The sequence below is a fragment of the Sciurus vulgaris genome, assembly GCF_902686455.1.
Source record: "Sciurus vulgaris genome assembly, chromosome: 10".
NCBI classification, from domain to species: Eukaryota; Metazoa; Chordata; class Mammalia; order Rodentia; family Sciuridae; genus Sciurus; species Sciurus vulgaris.
Genome location: NC_136470.1, coordinates 132338171 through 132356647, shown reverse-complemented (window position 1 = coordinate 132356647; position 18477 = coordinate 132338171). Strand labels below are relative to the sequence as shown.

At 34.2% G+C, this 18477-nt stretch overlaps 1 protein-coding gene across 3 annotated transcripts in view; it reads left to right on the top strand.

Moving 5' to 3' along the window:
• The window catches only part of PLOD2 (procollagen-lysine,2-oxoglutarate 5-dioxygenase 2), an 85930-nt gene extending 67684 nt beyond the window's left edge, over positions 1-18246 (top strand). Inside the window, exons 10-20 of one of the 3 annotated variants that reach the window (XM_079156406.1) lie at positions 1355-1476; positions 3037-3141; positions 7087-7212; positions 9376-9517; positions 10888-10950; positions 11981-12094; positions 14529-14594; positions 15203-15307; positions 16456-16578; positions 16711-16836; positions 17003-18246. In XM_079156406.1, the coding sequence (XP_079012532.1) occupies positions 1355-1476; positions 3037-3141; positions 7087-7212; positions 9376-9517; positions 10888-10950; positions 11981-12094; positions 14529-14594; positions 15203-15307; positions 16456-16578; positions 16711-16836; positions 17003-17158 (1248 nt within the window). In that variant the 3' untranslated portion in view covers positions 17159-18246. Of the gene's footprint in view, positions 1-1354; positions 1477-3036; positions 3142-7086; positions 7213-9375; positions 9518-10887; positions 10951-11980; positions 12095-14528; positions 14595-15202; positions 15308-16455; positions 16603-16710; positions 16837-17002 lie in introns of all 3 variants that reach the window. The other 2 variants (XM_079156405.1, XM_079156407.1) reach the window with 2 other exon arrangements.
• Positions 18247-18477: the final 231 nt, after the last annotated feature.

Below are 18477 nucleotides of genomic sequence, written 5' to 3'. Positions count from 1 at the left end.
AGGGTCTTACATTCCTTTGCATTTTGGTTAGGTCTTTTGGTTTCTTTTATAGAATTAACTTTTTTTTTTTTTTTTTTTTTTTTTAACATGGTTAAGACCTAACATCAGAATTCAAAACAGATTCCAGATAGAGAATGATTATGATTAGTCTCACGATGACCTGTTCTTCCCCAGGGAATTCTGATTCTGTCATTTCCTTCAAAAATATCCAGAGCTTCCCAAGTATCATCTAAGCCTCCCACATATCATCTAAGCTTAAAGACATTTTTGTCAATTATTGTCTCATGTATTTCTCTCTTTCCTGTTAAGAGTTGGTATTTTATATCACATAGAAAAACCCAACAGTTGTGAAGTATTCCGCTTCCCTCTTTGTCATAATCCTTTTTGTTTCCTGTTGGTCTTTCTTCCCAATTTACATGTCAGCTAGTCATTTACTTTTTCCAGAGACTATTTTAAATTTTCAGAAAGCCAGCTTCAGTGAGTTTTAAAGTGTGCAATACTGAATATTGGCTTGTGACATGTTTTGTAAGGTATGTTCTTACATGAAAGTGTCTTATTTTTAATATTGTTATATTCAGGCTGCCTTCATAGGGCCTTTAAAGTCTTTGATGGCAGGAGTTTTTAATCTCCTTTTGTGTAAGATGAACTTTCTAGATTTTGTGTGGTAAGCAATTTTGACAAGCTGTGAAAAGCATCATTTTTCAGAAAACTTTGACTTACACATAAAAGCTCTGAAATGTTGCAGGGATATAAGTAATCTTATCTGAATTTTAGTTTGTTTGTGTCACAATAAATAAATAACTTTTAAGTTGATGGTTTTTCCATTATTAATATTTCAATAAGGTTTTGCTAAACTTTCCTCTTTATTCTATGAGACAAGTGTTATCTTTGCTTCAGAGAATATTGTAACATTTTATTTCATAAAATGTAATTTATATATCGATATCATTCGATTTAAATGACATTTCTGAATATTTTAGAACACATGCCTAAGTTTTTCTGGCCATATGCCATTTTTTCCTTGTGAGTTACAAACATTTTTTTATTACCCAAGATTTAGGTATTTATGCAATGACCTGGGGAGAATTTAAATATTTATGTAAAACTTGTCTGGGATTAGGCACTTGAAATTATAAAGTATCTTCTTCTTTGAGAATATTGATGCATATGTATTTTAGAGTCTTCATATGATATTTAGGTGATAATGAAGTATAGCATATTTAATATGGTTATCAATTTGTCTAATTGAATGAATTCTAAATTATTAGAATATATGCCTTTGTGAAGCAATTTCTACATATGCATATTTCAGTCATCTTATTTTCTAACCTTTCATTTTTAAAATACGTTGCAGGAAGTTTATCATGAAAAGGACATCAAGGTGTTTTTCGATAAAGCAAAACACGAAATCAACACTATAAAAATAGTAGGACCAGAAGAAAATCTAAGTCAAGCTGAAGCCAGAAACATGGGAATGTACGTCTTATTATGTTTAAGTTCAATAAATTATTCTACTAAAGAAACTTTAAGAAAAAACACTATTTTTTTCTAAATTAATCTGTGTGTCAGATATTTGCACGTGCGCTATGGACACAGTAGCAGGATCCTCCTGTTAGACCTCTGGGTTTGTGTGTATTTGCATATGAAAGGCGACCAAAGCTATTGGCAGTTTTGTTCTAATGACAGGAGCCAACGTATTCAATCAAACTATGAAATGAACTTCAGATCAATATAAATAAGAAAAAAAAAGCCCAGATAAATGAAGAGTATGACTTCTATGGCAAAGACCGTTGCATTCGACTTCAGTGTCTGAAGGTTGTGTGTTAAAACCATGTTTTCAAAACAGGAAAAGGAGGATCCCACTTTCCAGTTGCCTCCTGATCTAGACAGGCCTGGAATCCTTGGTAGACCCATTCTAGGTCCTTTCTTTAGCTCTTTTAATACTTACTCTGTTATGGTAAGAACCACCACTTATTCAGCGAGTTATTAAATCAGCAGTTCTAAGAGATAATAAGGTGAAGGCATGGTGCCTTCCCATCAAGAAATACAGGAGATATTCCTGTCTGCTACTGGCCCTTAGTACTTATGCTGTGCAGGCTCAGGAGCAGAGTTATGATTCTTTCTAGGCTTGGGGTAACAGGAATGGCAGGAAAAGAGGACTCTAAAAACCAGAGAGATGCTCTTACTAATGGTTCTATAGTCTATCCACTGGAGAATCTCTGGTGTACACATTTAGAACTTTCTCCTCTCTCTCTCTCTCTCTCTCCAGCACAACTGCAATAGATTTTCCTTTCTGGTGTCCTGCTTGATAATTGCTTAGAAAACTGTAGTGTGGAGATACACAGTGACAAAAACAGAAGGTGATAAGAAGGACCAACAGTGAGGGGGCGGAGATGACCCCAGATGCCAAAGCCATCACGTGTGGAACAGTCCACATGAGATGGTGGTATCGTGAGCATCTTGTTCTTTGGTATTCCTGCTGATAACACTACAGACCAGCTGGAAAAGCAGACATCACAGTCTGATAAGCATGTAGGGAATAACCATTACAGAAAGAATTCCATGCAAATCAAGTTTTAAAAGAATTGATACCTCAAGAGTCATACACTTGTGTCACAAAATTCACTGAAAATTGAGTGATGCACAATTTCATATTGTGTGTGTATGTGTGTGCATGTGCATGCAAAAAATATTTTGATTGGTGTGAAAAGAACTTTACAAGGATAAATACATTGGGGTAAGTTATTTTCCCCCAATATTAGAAAGCATTAGATACTAAATTGCAAATTGCCATTGGAACTGAATATTTTATGCCTTAAAAAATTCAGTGGCTTAAAGTATATTTTGCCAGGCCTACAATTTTAGTGTTGATCTACCTTTGAATGTCTGTGTTAATAAGATAACCATTCTGAAATAGAATTCACATTGGAAAATGTGTTTAGAGAAGCCTTATCTTATGTGCAAATGCAGTGTTAACATATTTCAACCAGGAGATATTGATTTTATCTCTCTTTTCATTTTCTTCTTCAACCTCAGGGATTTTTGCCGTCAGGATGAAAAGTGTGATTATTACTTTAGTTTGGATGCAGATGTTGTTTTGACAAATCCAAAGACTTTACAGATTTTGATTGAACAAAACAGGTACTAAGATTAGATATCAATTTATTACTAAATGATAATTTTCCACATCACTGTGGACATATGCTGTACTTCTTGTGTTTAGTATATTGAGGTAAGTCACATTCTTTTCTGTACATCATAAACTTCTAATTAATTACTTTTCATTTAAAGGAGTAATAAATAACAACCTAAGTAACTAGCAATATTTAATAATAGTTACAATCACAAATGTGGTTTGTCAGTTTACATTTGACCTATGTCGTTTCTTTAAAGCTAGGTGAAATTCTGATATATTTGATACTAGTAAAATTTAGAACGATTTCATTTTCTCTATATTTTTAAAGCAGAATTTCACAAAACTTCTGACTTAAAAAATTAGTGCATAGAGAGTTGTAGTTCTTATGATCTGAAAGAGATTTCAGAGGAACAGATGATTTCAGTTTTGTTCATAGTTTTATTTACTCTTGAACTAGTTATCATGGACACTCCCTGTTTCCATTGAATTGAAATGAAATGGGAAAAACACTGCATATACCCATTTATAATGATATTAATCTTAATTTGTCAATACTTTTGCTACCACCACTGATATTATTGTTGTTAATATTACTAATAGATCACCTTTATAGAGTATGTATTAAGTACCAAGTATTCAAGTACATTTATATGCATTAAATAATTATTTTCCATAAGTAGTAGAATAGATGAAATGTTAAAATGACTCCTCATTTTGCCAACTAAATGTATTGTGCTATATTAACCCACTTCATAGAGAACAGATGCATCACTAGAATGCACTGACTTGAAAGTTTAGTTTTGAATTCAGAATCTAAGTTCACTCAGTAGTAATTTGCATATGTATCCCATCATATAACTATCCATAGATACTTACTGAAGTTAAACACTATAAGCTGCAGGTGACTTCTGAAAACATAAATAAGGTTTTGATCATTTGGCAAGGAAAAGCAAGTGCTATATCATACAGATATGAGATTGAACATTGGTTTTAACTCTTTAAAGCTGGTGAAATTCAGTAATATTTTCATGAATATACATTGTCATTATCCTTTCAATCTGAAATGCAATAATGTGCAATGCACATATGCTTTTGGTAATATTTAGATGTGTTTTATTTTATGATTCTTTGGTAAATACCTAATAACTATTCCTTTTGTAAGCTATTTAAAGAAAGCATACTATATATTTAAGATATATTTAATATATAGATATTAATATGTAAATATACATTTATTATATATAGAAAATAACCTTAGATATGAAGGTTTTAACCTTCTGACAGAATTCCTTCATAAGGAACTCAACTCACATCTGGAGCCCTTGCCTCTTGGAAGAATCAGCTTCACTGCTTCCAATTCTGTGAATTCCTGTTAGTTACCAAAGGCGCAGGTTTTGGGGATTCCTCTGGTGCTTGCTGGCTGCTGTATCCAAGCATGCATTTCCATAGAAATTTGCACATAGCAAAACGTGTGAGATACAGGAGACTTGATGGAAGGTCAAGGGGCAGGCTGCGACTCTCTCGCATGCCAGCAGCTCTCTTCTCCCTCCTTTCTCTATCTTTGCCTCTTACTGCCTTGCTTCAAATTCTTCTCCTTCATTTGCATAGAAAATTCATTCTCTCTCTCTCCGCTGTGGTCCTTACATAGCCATTCTTAAAACATTGAGGACCACTGCACATGAATTTTGGTTTTCTTGGTTTCTCAGTCCAACTCTTTTTTAGAAGGCAGCTGAAATTATAAATTGCAATTTCTTTTTCTGCTTGAGCTTGTCAATAATTGACATTGAAGAATTATTCCCCAAATTAGCATATATATAGCTTCTAATCCATGTTATTATTTCCAATATTGTTGGTATTCTGAACAAAACAAAAATGTGTTCCTGGTAATCTTTTATTTTAAAGGGTACTGGGAAAAATAAACCAACATTTTTATTTTGTGTGATTATATGTAATTTATTATTTTAATATTATTATTATTATTATTTTTCATACTGGGGTTTGAACCCAGGGCCTCTCACATGCTAGTCAAGTGCTCTAACACTGAGCTGTATTCCCAATCCTTGTTTAAAATTTTACTTTGCTAAGTTGGCTGAGACTGGCCTCCGATTTGCAACCCTCTTGCTTCAACCTCCTGAGTAACGGGGATTACAGGCCTGTGCCACCACGCCAAGTGACATGTGTTTATTTTATTTAACTTTTGTGCATATAGGAGAAAGAGCCCATCGCAAGGTTGGAGTATTATGAAAGAGGTTTTGTGTGGGAAATGGTTGGCCCAAAAACTTCTTGGAGGAGTTGTGTGAGCTTTTCTTATAAAGCACCACTGCATTTAAAAAGCAGAGGGAAATGGGGGGGGGAGGCGCGTATGAAAGATGGTGGAATGAGACAGACATCAGGACCCTATGCACATGTATGATTGCACAAATGGTGTGACTCTACATTCGTGCACAACCACAGAAACGAAAAGATGTTCCCCATTTGTGTACAATGAATCAAAATGCAGTCTAAAAATAAAAATAATAATAAATAAAACAGTAACTGCAGCTTGACATGACTGCAGCTCATCTGTAATCACAAGAGCTCAGGAGCCTAGACAGGCAGAGGAGTGCCAGTCTGGGGCCACCCTGGGCCATTCAGCCTGTCCGTCTCCAAATAAACTTAAAAAGGGGACTGGGGATAAAGCTCAGTGGTAGAGTGCCCCTGGGTCTAATCCCTAATACCCAAGTAAATAAATATATAATAAATAAAATAAGAAGTAATTCAGAGGAACCTCAGGTTTTGTTTTCTCTTTTGGAAAACACTGACATTGTAATTAAGTTTTTCGAGGTGAAAAGCTGGCACATTTTGAACTCGTAAAGTGTGCTAGTCTCAAAGGGACCACTTTCCTGGTATGTAGAGAAAGGGAACACCGGGCTAGTGTTTTAATTCATTTCCTGCTGCTGTGACAAAATACCACAGACCTGGAGAATTATAAACAAGGCCAGTTTATATGGCTCACAGCCCTGGAGACTATGAAGTTCAAGACACAGAGGCTGCATCTGTTGAGGGCCTTCCTGCTCCTTCTTAACATGACTGAAGACATCCCCTGGTGAGGGAACTTGAGAGAGAGATGAGGAGCAGAGAGAAGGAGAGGGAGAGAGGGAGAGAAAGACATGGCCATGGACATGGGCCAGACCTCCTCCTTCACAGCTAGCCCACTCCCAAGACCAGGCCTCTCAGGCATTCATGGGGCGGTGCCCTTGACCTCAGGACCCCCGTGCAGGCCATCTCAGTGCCTTTAAGTTCAGCATGAGTTCTGTGGGAGGACGTCCAGGCCTTTGCAGGTAGTCACCTTCTCTTTTATTTTCTGAAATCAAGGACCAGAAAAATGTTCAGTGTTGCCAGGGCTGCCTTATTATGACCACAACCCATGTTAAAAGTCATAAAAAATGGAAACATACTTAAAAGCAATTTGGGACTTAATTTTAGGAAAACTGGCCTATTTACAAATGTCTCAGTCCATCCTCATTTTTTTTCTTTTATTCAACAAATATTTATTGGCTACCTGAATGCCCCAGGGGCTTCTCTCTCTGCCCAATAAGAAGGAAAATATTTGACCTCAATTAGTATAATTTCTGAAATACTGGAATAAAAGTAAAATAATAGTCACACGAATAAGGTAGTTTTACTCTCTAGGACGTAAAGTCCTTTAAAAGTCATTTTTATGCTTTTATAACATTTTAAATGACCGTTTCATTTTTGTTGTATTTTTTTATAAACTGTGTTTGAAAATGAGCAGGTATGCATTTAAGAAAAGATGTTGGGAAGAGAGTTCTCTTATTTTATTTTGTCTTTCAGATCAGCCACATGTATGTTAAATGCACTTTATTGTGTCAGGTATCATGCTAAGCTCAGAACACATAACACTGTGGTAATTTAAAAATAGGTAGTGATGTTGATGGATCTCCCTTTAGAAAGATCATCGCTCCGCTGGTAACTCGTCATGGAAAGCTGTGGTCCAACTTCTGGGGAGCTTTGAGTCCTGATGGGTATTATGCCCGATCTGAGGATTACGTGGACATTGTTCAAGGGAATAGAGTGTAAGTTATTTGATATAATCTTCTATCATATAATTCCATAATTAGAAATGTGGACTTGTTAATATACTTCAAATTTTTTACTTATCTTTTTTTTCTGTATGTTTAGTGGAAATTTGAGACCACATAGGATTCTGAAGCACTAGTGGAAAACTTAATATTTTAATAAGATGTTTTAGAATTTCTGAATCTTTAAAGGAACAAAGTCATTACTGAAGAAAATGCTAAGCAATATATGGTTAATGTGTATTTTATGATAGATGTCAGAGCAATACTCTTTAGTATAGGAAAGGAAATTTAGTTTAGCTAATTAATTTAATGTGATTAAGGGTTTCTTTGACTTTTATGCAAGTTTTAAAAATTCATATATAAACTTTTAAATTTTATACATAAGCATGTAATAACATAAAGTCAAAACTTTTCTAGTATTCTCAATTATATGTTTTTGTTTTGTTCTGTTTTGTTTCTTACTTGAAATAGTTCATCTTCTACTTTAAAGACAGATTTCTTCATCAATATCTGACTTCCATTTCTAGATTTTGGCAAAAATATACATGCTGTAGAATGTTTGCATGAGTGATATTTATTTCAGGGACTCTGGTTGACATTTTTAAAACTAAAAGTTATCACAATTGAAATAGATTTTTGCTAAAGCAATACAGAGAAGAATACCATTTTTTTTTTTTTTCATACAGACAGTGGACTGAGATGTTTTATACTTTGCCTTAGTTTCCAAACATGTCAACCAGATGAAAAGGGGAAGCATTTTCATAACTAAAAAGAAGTGCCATTTTAAAAATCCCACCTTTTGTTTGGTTAGCTGAGTAGGAAAAGATGCTTTCCTTGTAAAAACATTAATTGGCATAAAAACCTTAATTTTTGGATGATGTAAATATATAAAGGCTTTTGCTAGCTGTACTTAAAAAGCATGCGAGGTTGCCAAAACAGTATTAAGGTAATATGTTATTGCTTCAAAGTACTTTTACTGACTCTGAGATGATCCATATAGAACATGTGTCTGGCTTGACTCATGGGTACAGCGAAAATGAAGGTAAATAGATACAGAGAATTCATGTCCTGGTTTCTGGTTGCATGCTGTTATTTTTGCTTCAGACACTGGTGATTTTCTTGTCTTGTCTCCTGTCATTGTCACAAGCATAAGGAAAAGAATCTGGTAGAGGCATTTGATCGAGTTCATGTTACAGGGTACTTCTGTCTGAGAACTGTGGGAAGGAATGTCGTCCTCGTATGTAAATGTCTGTATCTGCATTTTCTCGTCAAACGGACACTGCCCACTCCAGCCGCGGTTAATTGCCGAGTTCAGCTAATGGATTGCATACCTCTCGAGATCATTTTCTTTCAGGCTGATCTAATAAGACAAAGTATATTTCTTTAATGTCCAACTCCATCTCCTCGATCAAGATCTTCCTTTTTTTTCTAAAAGCAACAGGCAGAGTCCTTCAGCAAAGATTTTTGTAGCATTCCTAGGAAATGAGTCATGTCCGGGGTGAGGAGGTAGGTGTTGGAAAGAATGGCACGGAAGAGACTCCCAATACTTCAGCTGTATTTTTTCATATCTTCCCTTTTCCCCAAAAGATGTGACATAGCTTACTGTACTTCAAGAGAATATTATTTAGGGAATTTTAGGCTCTATGCCAGGGTGTGCCAGTAACAGCTGGCTCTTGGGAATGGGGGAGTGCCCCGTCGTTAGCATTTCCCCATTTCTGTGGTGGAAATTCTACTGTCCTGTCTGATGTCAAGTTTCCAATGTGAAATCACAAACCATGGACATGGAACTAACAGTCAGCGCTTGGAGGCCAGTGTTTGCAATCTTGCGTCTGTTTCTCTATCCAACTTTTCAATCTTAAATAGACACATATTCTATAAAATAAAATATTGTGATCTAACAACCGTAACTGTGACCAGACAAAAATGCCAAGCTGCTATCACCCTATTTAAATTGAAGTTAGTGATTTATCTCTTCAGTCTCATAAAAAATGCATATACCAAGTAATCTCAGGTTAAATATCATTAAATGTTTGTGCATTGATCCTAGAACTTATACGTACAAAATCTAAACACGCAGAAAGATTTAAAAAAAAAAAACAAAAACATGTAAATATTTTTTGAATTTGTGGTATTTTGGCATGTCCTTTTTACTTGCAGAGGAATATGGAATGTCCCATACATGGCTAACGTGTACTTAATTAAGGGAAAAACACTCCGTTCAGAGATGAATGAAAGGAACTATTTTGTTCGTGATAAATTGGATCCTGATATGGCTCTTTGCCGAAACGCTAGAGAAATGGTAAGATACACAATGGCAGCTTCCTCGAATGTTTTCATAAGACAATTTGCTTGGCCAGTTATGTTTTCATACCTTTTTTTCCTCTCTAATTTGTAAATACTAGCCAATTTTTTTGGTACTACATTGAAAAAGTTGAGAATGGTTTTGGGGAATCATTTGTGAACAGTTACCTGTAGAAGTGGTTTGAAAATGTTGAGGCTGACTCAAACCCGCCATAGTGAGATTTAGAAATACAGATGGAATTTTTATGGATCAGCTTTTTTCTTAAGAATACATCCTTTTTTTCCATTTGAAATTTTAAACATTTCACTCAATCTAATTAAAATTAATTAGATAAGGGTTAGTAAAATGATCATTACACCTTTAAGATGCTTAGAAAGTGGTGCCCATACTTTTTCTAGCTAGGTGAACACTACAGTTCTCAACCTCACGTTCTTTGAAAGAGAGTGGAATGAATCTGACATAATTCTCATATATACAAAATACACAGATATGGTATATTTCATGTATGAATACACCACAGTGAATCCCCACATCATGTACAACCACAAGACTGGATCCCGATTAGAATAAGATGTACTCCATGTTTGTATAAATATGTCAAAATAGACTCCATTTTTGTGTATTACTGAAAAGAACAACAACAACAACAAAAGCAGGTTCCTTATCACAGAACTAGGAGAAAGGTCAAGATATGTAGACTGTGTAATCTAATGTGAAAAACTAATGATACATTGCTATTCTACAAATATGCTTTCAGTATAAATCTTAAACAGTTATAGAAAATAGTTTGCTTTTCAGGATGTTTCAAAACGGATTTATGTGATTTCCTAGTTTTGAAACGATTGAGTTACTTTCGTCCCAAGTTTATACAAGCATTTGTGGTTTCAGAAAAATCAGAAAAGTTGGCAAGTATTTTTTTCTTAGTTTAACAAAGCATGATTTGTTTGAATTTGTTTGTTTTTTTTCCTACAAATCTATGTGCATTGTTATTATTGAATATCCTCAGTACCTGTGATTGTATTTTGTGCTCATGTTTGGCTAATTTCACTCAACAGCGCATCCCGGAATGGCCTCTTATTTATTTTTTCCTTTGTCTGAAATATGTGTCTAATGAGTTTTGCTTAGGAATGAGCTTGGATGTGTGTTTGATCCTCCCTGCCCCCACCCCCAAAAAAGGAAAGAAAAGGCTGGACATGTTTCTTTGTGTGCGCTATAAGCTTTGCTTGTTCTGCATGTTGTCTGTGAAGGACATTTCAGAATGTCAGCTTTTCATCAAAAGCCGCTATTTTTTTTTTTTTTTATTTACCAAAGAATACCTGAGAGAGCGGGTGTGCAGTCAACTTACCCAATGCTTCTCTTCATTTTAGACTTTACAAAGGGAAAAAGACTCCCCTACTCCGGAAACATTCCAAATGCTCAGCCCCCCAAAGGTGTTATTTTTATTTATTTTTTTCTTTATTTTTGTTTATGTAATTAATATTAAATATGGTAAATTGCCTAGAAGTAAAGTTTATTTAAGAACCTTCTTTGCATTTAGCTTGATGTAATGCTGGTGTTCACTGGTTAGTAATCTGAATGTGCATGTGTGATATGTGCAATTTTGAGCAGGGTATTGGAAGTCAACTCTTGGGTCTTTGAGCTGATTTATATTTTAGAGTTGACAAGGGAAAAAGTTAAACCCAAGTTTCTTGCACTAAGTTTTTTGGGTTTTATTTGTGTGTGTGTGTGTGTGTGTGTTGTGGGGGGGACAGGGGAAAAGAAATACAAGTAGATATAACATGCATCTTGATTAAAGAAATGAGGATTAGGAGCTCTTCTTGATTTATTGTATCAATCACTAACCCTTTTACCATTAAAACAGGTACAAAGAGCAACATCCTTGCCTCAGTTACATTTGCCATGTTTATTTGGTTTATGGCAAGGATATGAAACTCATTCTTTTTTTTTTTTAGCTGGCTTTATAATGCATGACTCATTTTTGTGTTCTATTTTTAAACATTAGAACAACAAGAGAATGAAATGCATTGATGCCCTACTAATGACATTTTATAGTTGTGTTTAAAAATGTAACATTGTCTCCTTTGAAAGGGAAAGAAGCCAAAAGAAGGTCTAATTCATTGCATTTTGATGTCTCAAAAATATTTCTGCTTTCAAACAGGAATTTTTTTCCCGATGTCTACATCTAGGAGCAAAGAGAAAGGCACAAAAACAATCCATTCTTCTTTTTTTCAGTTGAGTGTCAGTGCTATCTATTAGTTTTGTGTGGTGTCTGAATTTATAATCAAAATTTTATTTCTTTTATTTTAAATCATGCACGTTTTATTGGAAAAATGAAATGCATGTTCATGAATGAAATTATGAAAGTTGAAATTAATATATCCTACATATATATTTTCCTGTGGTTAAGTTTATTTTTTGTACCTTCCTCTAAGATTAACACTCCTATTTTTTGGCATATAGGGTGTGTTTATGTACATTTCTAATAGACATGAATTTGGAAGACTATTATCTACTGCTAATTACAATACTTCCCATTATAACAATGACCTCTGGCAGATTTTTGAAAATCCTGTGGTATGTGTTTCATATTCAACTTCATTTATTACTTATTTTCCTGTAAGTCTAACTGGATGTAAATGAGTTGACTAATAATATGAAAATACTTTAAGGGGCATTTAAAAAATGAAATAGTTAATTGTATTTAATGATCTATAGAGTAGATCTAAACTTGACCAAGAACTTGCATCATTAAGATACATATTAGATTTGAGGAACTTAATTATCAGTTTCTTAGGCTTCTCCCATATTTTGTTTTATATATACAGAAGGGCCATGTAATCTTTAATCACAGTTTCAGAGAAAAGTTTACAAATGGTTTATGTACAATATTTTGATTTTCAGGAAGAAAATTCAAGAATTAGCTAAGGAAAGTGCACAGTATCTCACCACTTTGTTAATCTGTATTGACACTTTTGTGAATGTACACCTGAGAGAGCCAGAGAAAACTGCCTTCAGCATAAAAGAAAGTCTTAAGTTGAAGAAAGGATTTACTTTTTAAAGTCTAAAAAATTGTTCTTGTTTTCTTAAAGATTTGATCAGATAGTAATGAGCTTCTGTTTTTGCTTTACAACAATGATTTCTTTCTTTTAGTAAGCTCCACACATTTATTCAAGGGACACCTTCTGTGAGTCTGCTGTTTAAGATTTTCTCCCTGACAGTAGTAAAAGTTTTCAATTAGAAAGACTCACTCTACCTGATGAAAATTGTCTTTTATTTTGTGGGAATAGCAGAGTTCCAGCAATGGTAAATTCAATAGTTCCTGAATACTCTGCTACATAGAGAAAGAATGCCTTTTGACATTTTGGTATTTTTAAAGTACTTTTGCCCGGTTTTAGCTGTGTGTCTTCATCATTCACAGTAGTAGAATTTGAAAAGAGGCCCTTTATGTGAGGGTGGAATTCACAGTTTATTGAATCTGTTAGTGTTTTGAGTATAGAATTATTCGGCTTCTCGAATACCAGGTTAACTTCCTGGTAAGATGCCCTCAATTATATCCTGAATTGCATCTCTGTGTAAGAGCTCTGGTCTCTGGAGAGGATAGAATGAAAATGTCAGAACTGAACAGAAATTACTTTTCTGTCTATGGTTTTCTTTTTTCTTTTTCTTTTTGTAAATTAGTCTAATTGTGGATACGCTGAGAGCTGTCTCATGGCAAAATACTTAGTGACCCATTATCAGAATTCCCAAGAAATTAGTACAATCACAGTTTGCTCAGTGACTTGAAAGACTGTCTAAAATGAAAAGTTACTATTAATGCTCTCATGTAAAACTTTTGGGGACTTTTTTCCCCTTAAACTTTGAAGAAATGAAAGAAATAATAAGAAAAAATAGATTCTTAAATTTCATGTTTGACTATTTACAGTTTTCTCATATTTTAGAATCAGAAAGTGAATAAATCTTATAGAAAATAATGAATTAATACAGAAATTGTGTCATCATATTTGTACACCATAAATGACATTCCTTAAAGAATTTGAGTATAGCTTTGGCTTCTCCACATCAAAAATAAGCTCCATGTAAATGTTCAAAATTAAGAATGGCATATAAATTAGCATGATATAAATTATCAGCTCTGCTGAAATCCGGCCTCAAAGATATATTTAATACAAATATTTCTGGAAACATGTTTTGATTAGAATTATTTAGAACCCATTCTTATGCTGTGGCTTCCTATATTTGTACTTTATAAAAAAGAAAATTAAGAATTTTTCAAAATAGTCTAAGTGCATTTAAGAAGATATTGGGAGGGATACCTATGCACTCTATATTTTACCATAAACTTTCTCAATTATGCCAGTGATTGGTCAAAGAGAATGAAATTTATTAATTAGATGAAGAGGAACCATTTTCAATATAAGGACCTAATCCTTAACTTTGTTAGCTGAAAGATATGAAAGTGTTACTAATCCCATAATCTTTTTTAAAATAAATATTAAAATTTCAGGGGAAGGCAAAAATTTTAAATTAATTAAAAAATTAGAAGATCTCACTAAAAAAAGTAAATAATACCCCAGTTAATTTATTCACTAATTGTTTTTTGCTATTATTTATTGGTAGAAATTTGTTCCTTATTTTATCCTTTATTTTGGTGCTGGGGCTAAGGTTTGTGCTCAACATTAGAGCTAAACTTCTAGCCCTATTTTTAACTTTTAAATGCCACACATTTAATAACTCCTATTCTAGTCATTGTAAGATTATTCAAGTCTTACTATTCTTGAAGCATGAAAAACATTTATAAGTTAAAAAACGTCCTCTGGAATGATGTGAACATATGCAGAATTAGGCAAATATTAGAATATAAGCTTAGTTTCTGAAAATTCCTGTTTCGTTGATTATACACAAACATTTACAAATTGTTCAATTTATGAAAAATATATACCTCTTATTTGCCAGTGAAGTATTTATGAAAAAGATATTTATGTTAATATGTACAATTCTTTTTTGATAGGACTGGAAGGAGAAGTATATAAACCGTGAATATCCAAAAATTTTCACAGAAAATATAGTTGAGCAGGTTTGTATTAATAGTTACCGTGACATGTAGAGCAATTTGCTGTATTTTCCAGAAGGAAGCATTTCTAGTGGAAGAATACTTTAATGGAAAATGTGAAATTAGAGAAACTTTTCTTTAGGTAAAATTCACATGGCTTATTACCAACTCTGTGGCCTCAGAATCATATAGATGTGAAAATGGAGATTAAGGATATATTTTAAGACAATACTTTTTTTTTTTTAATCACACTCCCCAGTTTCTTGGCTGTATGATACCTTGAAAATAGGAAATCATTGAAAGATCTCTGGTATAGAACACTTTCAATAAAAGTTTATCTTTGAATGACATTGGGCACTCTTTCTAAGAGATTTTTTTCTCTGAAAGATCTTTTAAAATAAGAACTCTATTTTAGTGTTCAAAATTATGACTCATACCTGATTCTCAAGAGTGTAAGCTATCATTATTTCAGAGATAGTCCATTATTTTATGTACCATGAGAAAGAAAAATTAAACCGTGGTAATATTTTCTAGTCATTTAAATTTTTTAAATTTTATGCATATAGAGCTGTTTAAACTTATTAAGACACAGATACTATTATGTCTTCTGATGGTGGCGCCATGTTTTATAGCCTTGTCCAGATGTCTTTTGGTTCCCCATATTTTCTGAAAAAGCCTGTGATGAGTTGGTGGAAGAAATGGAGCACTATGGCCAGTGGTCTGGGGGAAAACATCATGTAAGTTGCCCACAAAGAGCTAGAATGCCTGTCTGTTTTGAGAGGGTCTGGGTAGATCTTCAAGTTCAGAGGGGCTATATCCCATTTGTCATGCATCTGTGTCCTTGACCTAACTGAGCTGGCCAGGCTATCAGGAGAACCCTCTTTTCAGCCTGCCTTGCTACCAGCTGATCCTTTAACACCTAAGAAGTTAGTTATCTGTCTGGGCCTCAGTTTCTCATTTATGCATGTAATTCCAGGATTTGGTCCTTATGGGCCAGTGTCCCAGTGTCCCAGTGCTGGAGTGGCTTAGGTAAAACAAGTCTGTATTGATTGGTATCCTTCCTAAGTCCACCTTTTCTTCCCTGCATTTTCACAAAGAGCTATAGTGAAAATACTAATGCAAACATTTTTTTTTTGTATGTGTGTGTGTGTGTATGTGTGTAAACATGGAAAGGAGGATTGGTTTCGAATGCCCAGTATAATCCTGCTCTGCATTTATGTTCATGTATGAAGACTTGGTAGGGATTATTACTGGTTTGGTTCCATGTGTTTCTTTTCCCCTGAGAACCCTCAGATGCCAGCTCCTAACAAAACCAAGGGATTGTAGTGGAACATTCTGGAATATTACTGCCTCTGTCCAATTAACATCCCCCAGCTACTTACTTGATGAGGGAGAGAAAAGTTCGCAATATAAGGAGGAACTTGAAGTCAGTTTCTTGTGGGATAATGGAAGAAAATCATTGAAAGACTTGGGATTTCGCAAAACAAAAGCAAGGGACATGGCAGGAAAACCTGTTTGCCGCAGTTGGTATTCCAGAGGACAGATATGCAGAATGCGTGCCCATGGAGCAGCCAAGACCCTCGAGAGTGATGATGAAAAGTCATTTTTTAGGGCCTATTTGAGCTTAAACCTCACATATACATTTAGTATGTAGGAAAGGGGTCTCCTCACCCTGCAATAATTTGCTTCATCATTGTTGCATTTGCAAAGCTGTATTATCTAAGTAATTTTGACCATTGTAGAACTAAAGAGCATAGTACACCACAACTGAGCAACTGTTATTTTTATTTTCTATTATGAGCTGTGTTTGAAAAAAAATACCAAGGTAATATAAATGTGAATTACCCATGGGCTACCCTTTATGATTCCTCAATGTTATTTCCAGGATAGCCGTATATCTGGTGGTTATGAAAATGTCCCGACCGACGATATCCACATGAAGCAAATTGATCTGGAGAATGTGTGGCTTCATTTTATCCGGGAGTTTATTGCACCGGTTACACTGAAGGTCTTTGCAGGCTATTATACAAAGGTACTTATCCTCCCACCCCTCCTGCTTGCTCCCTGACCCTTTCTACAAAAATAAGTTTTTTATGTTTTTATTGTTAAGCAAATCTCCTGACCGACTTTGCTTTTTTAGGGGTTTGCACTATTGAATTTTGTAGTGAAATACTCCCCGGATAGACAGCGGTCTCTCCGCCCTCATCATGACGCCTCAACATTTACTATCAACATTGCTCTCAATAATGTGGGAGAAGATTTTCAGGTAAGCATGACTCACATTTTTAGAGTTTTCCAACTAAATATGGTGTTCTAAAAAGGAATTTGTCTGTTTCTTTCTTAGATTCTGCTAAGATGCCGTAATTTGAATTTTACCTCTGGTTAAAAATTGAAAATAATAAGCAGATACTTTTTTCTTTTTACATTTTTAGGGAGGTGGATGCAAATTTCTAAGATACAATTGCTCTATTGAATCACCGAGAAAGGGCTGGAGCTTCATGCATCCTGGGAGACTCACACATTTGCATGAAGGACTTCCTGTTAAAAATGGAACAAGATACATCGCAGTGTCATTTATAGATCCCTAAGTTATTTACTTTTCATTGAATTGAATTTTCTTCTGGAATGGATGACTGGCATGAACACACCTTTGAAGTTGTGCATGAGAAGATGAGAGGAATATTTAAATAACTTCAACAGAACAACTTCACTTTGGGCCAAACATTCAAAAAACTTCTTGCACAGAGTTCTTTTTACAAAAAGTTCTTAATGTCTGCTCTGAGCCTTAAGACACAGGTTGAAAAAGAAAAGACAGAAAAAAAAGTTAAAGAAAATATTTATTTCTATGCTTCACTGTCTCTGAGAATAAGGACGATTTTCTGAATTTGTGTTTCAAGTTGATAAAATATTCAGGTACAAATGTACAAGTAACAAATAAGCCTAATAATGTTTTCTTACTTAAGAAGAGCCTGAGAAGAATTTTATTTATCAACATGTAGGGGAAATGTAGAACAAACGGTATAAATGAAAATTGGCAAGTTTTGAAATCTGGGAAATCTGAATCTAACTGAATTTGTGTGCAATTATGGAAGTACTTTCTTGACCATCTATGTAGATCCCTTCTGTAGAAGTTACTGGGATGAGATAAGGAAAATATCAGTGTTTTCCTCAAGAAACAGTGCAAATGCAACCCAAGAGCAAATCCATTGGAAACATTGTTGTCTAGAGCATTAGATGACTTGACATTGTATTAGAAACCTGTGAACCCCATGTTCCTTCCCACGGACCAGCTAAAGTGGGTAATATTAAGTAGACACCGAATCTAGGAAAACTTCCCAGTTTTTGTGTTCCTTAAATACATAAAGTATCAACTTAAAATCCGCAAGTGTCCTTATGTCAAAACAGGGTTTTTGTCAGTTTCATTTTTTTTTTAATTGTAGAAAATGGTAATGAAAAAGAAAATTTTTGTTGAGACTAATACATTTTATGATTTTTATAAAACTTTTTAAGTACTTGAATTTTTTATCAGGAAAATAAAGTTGTTGAGCCTGGTTTCTTCCTTTTGCCCTTTGTCTCTCTCCTTAATCTTTTTTAGGGGGAGGGTTATTTACTTTTTCCTTCTGGCTATAATCTCTATTTTATTCTTTTTAGTCTGTTAGTTCTTCTCTATCTCACTTTATAACCCCCTTATCCCCGGCAAATTTGTTGACTTCATTTATTACCATTTCTCTGAGTGAGGTGTAAATGTTCTTATTGTAGCTACTGTTTTTAATTTAAAGGTTAAACTTGAAGTTTTAATCATGGTGCCAAAATTCACTTTTCTAACACCATGTGTTAGAGAATTTTGAAAAATAAAATTATTTAAAGTAAGAAAGTGTTGTTTTCTTTATTATTGGTGATTTATCTT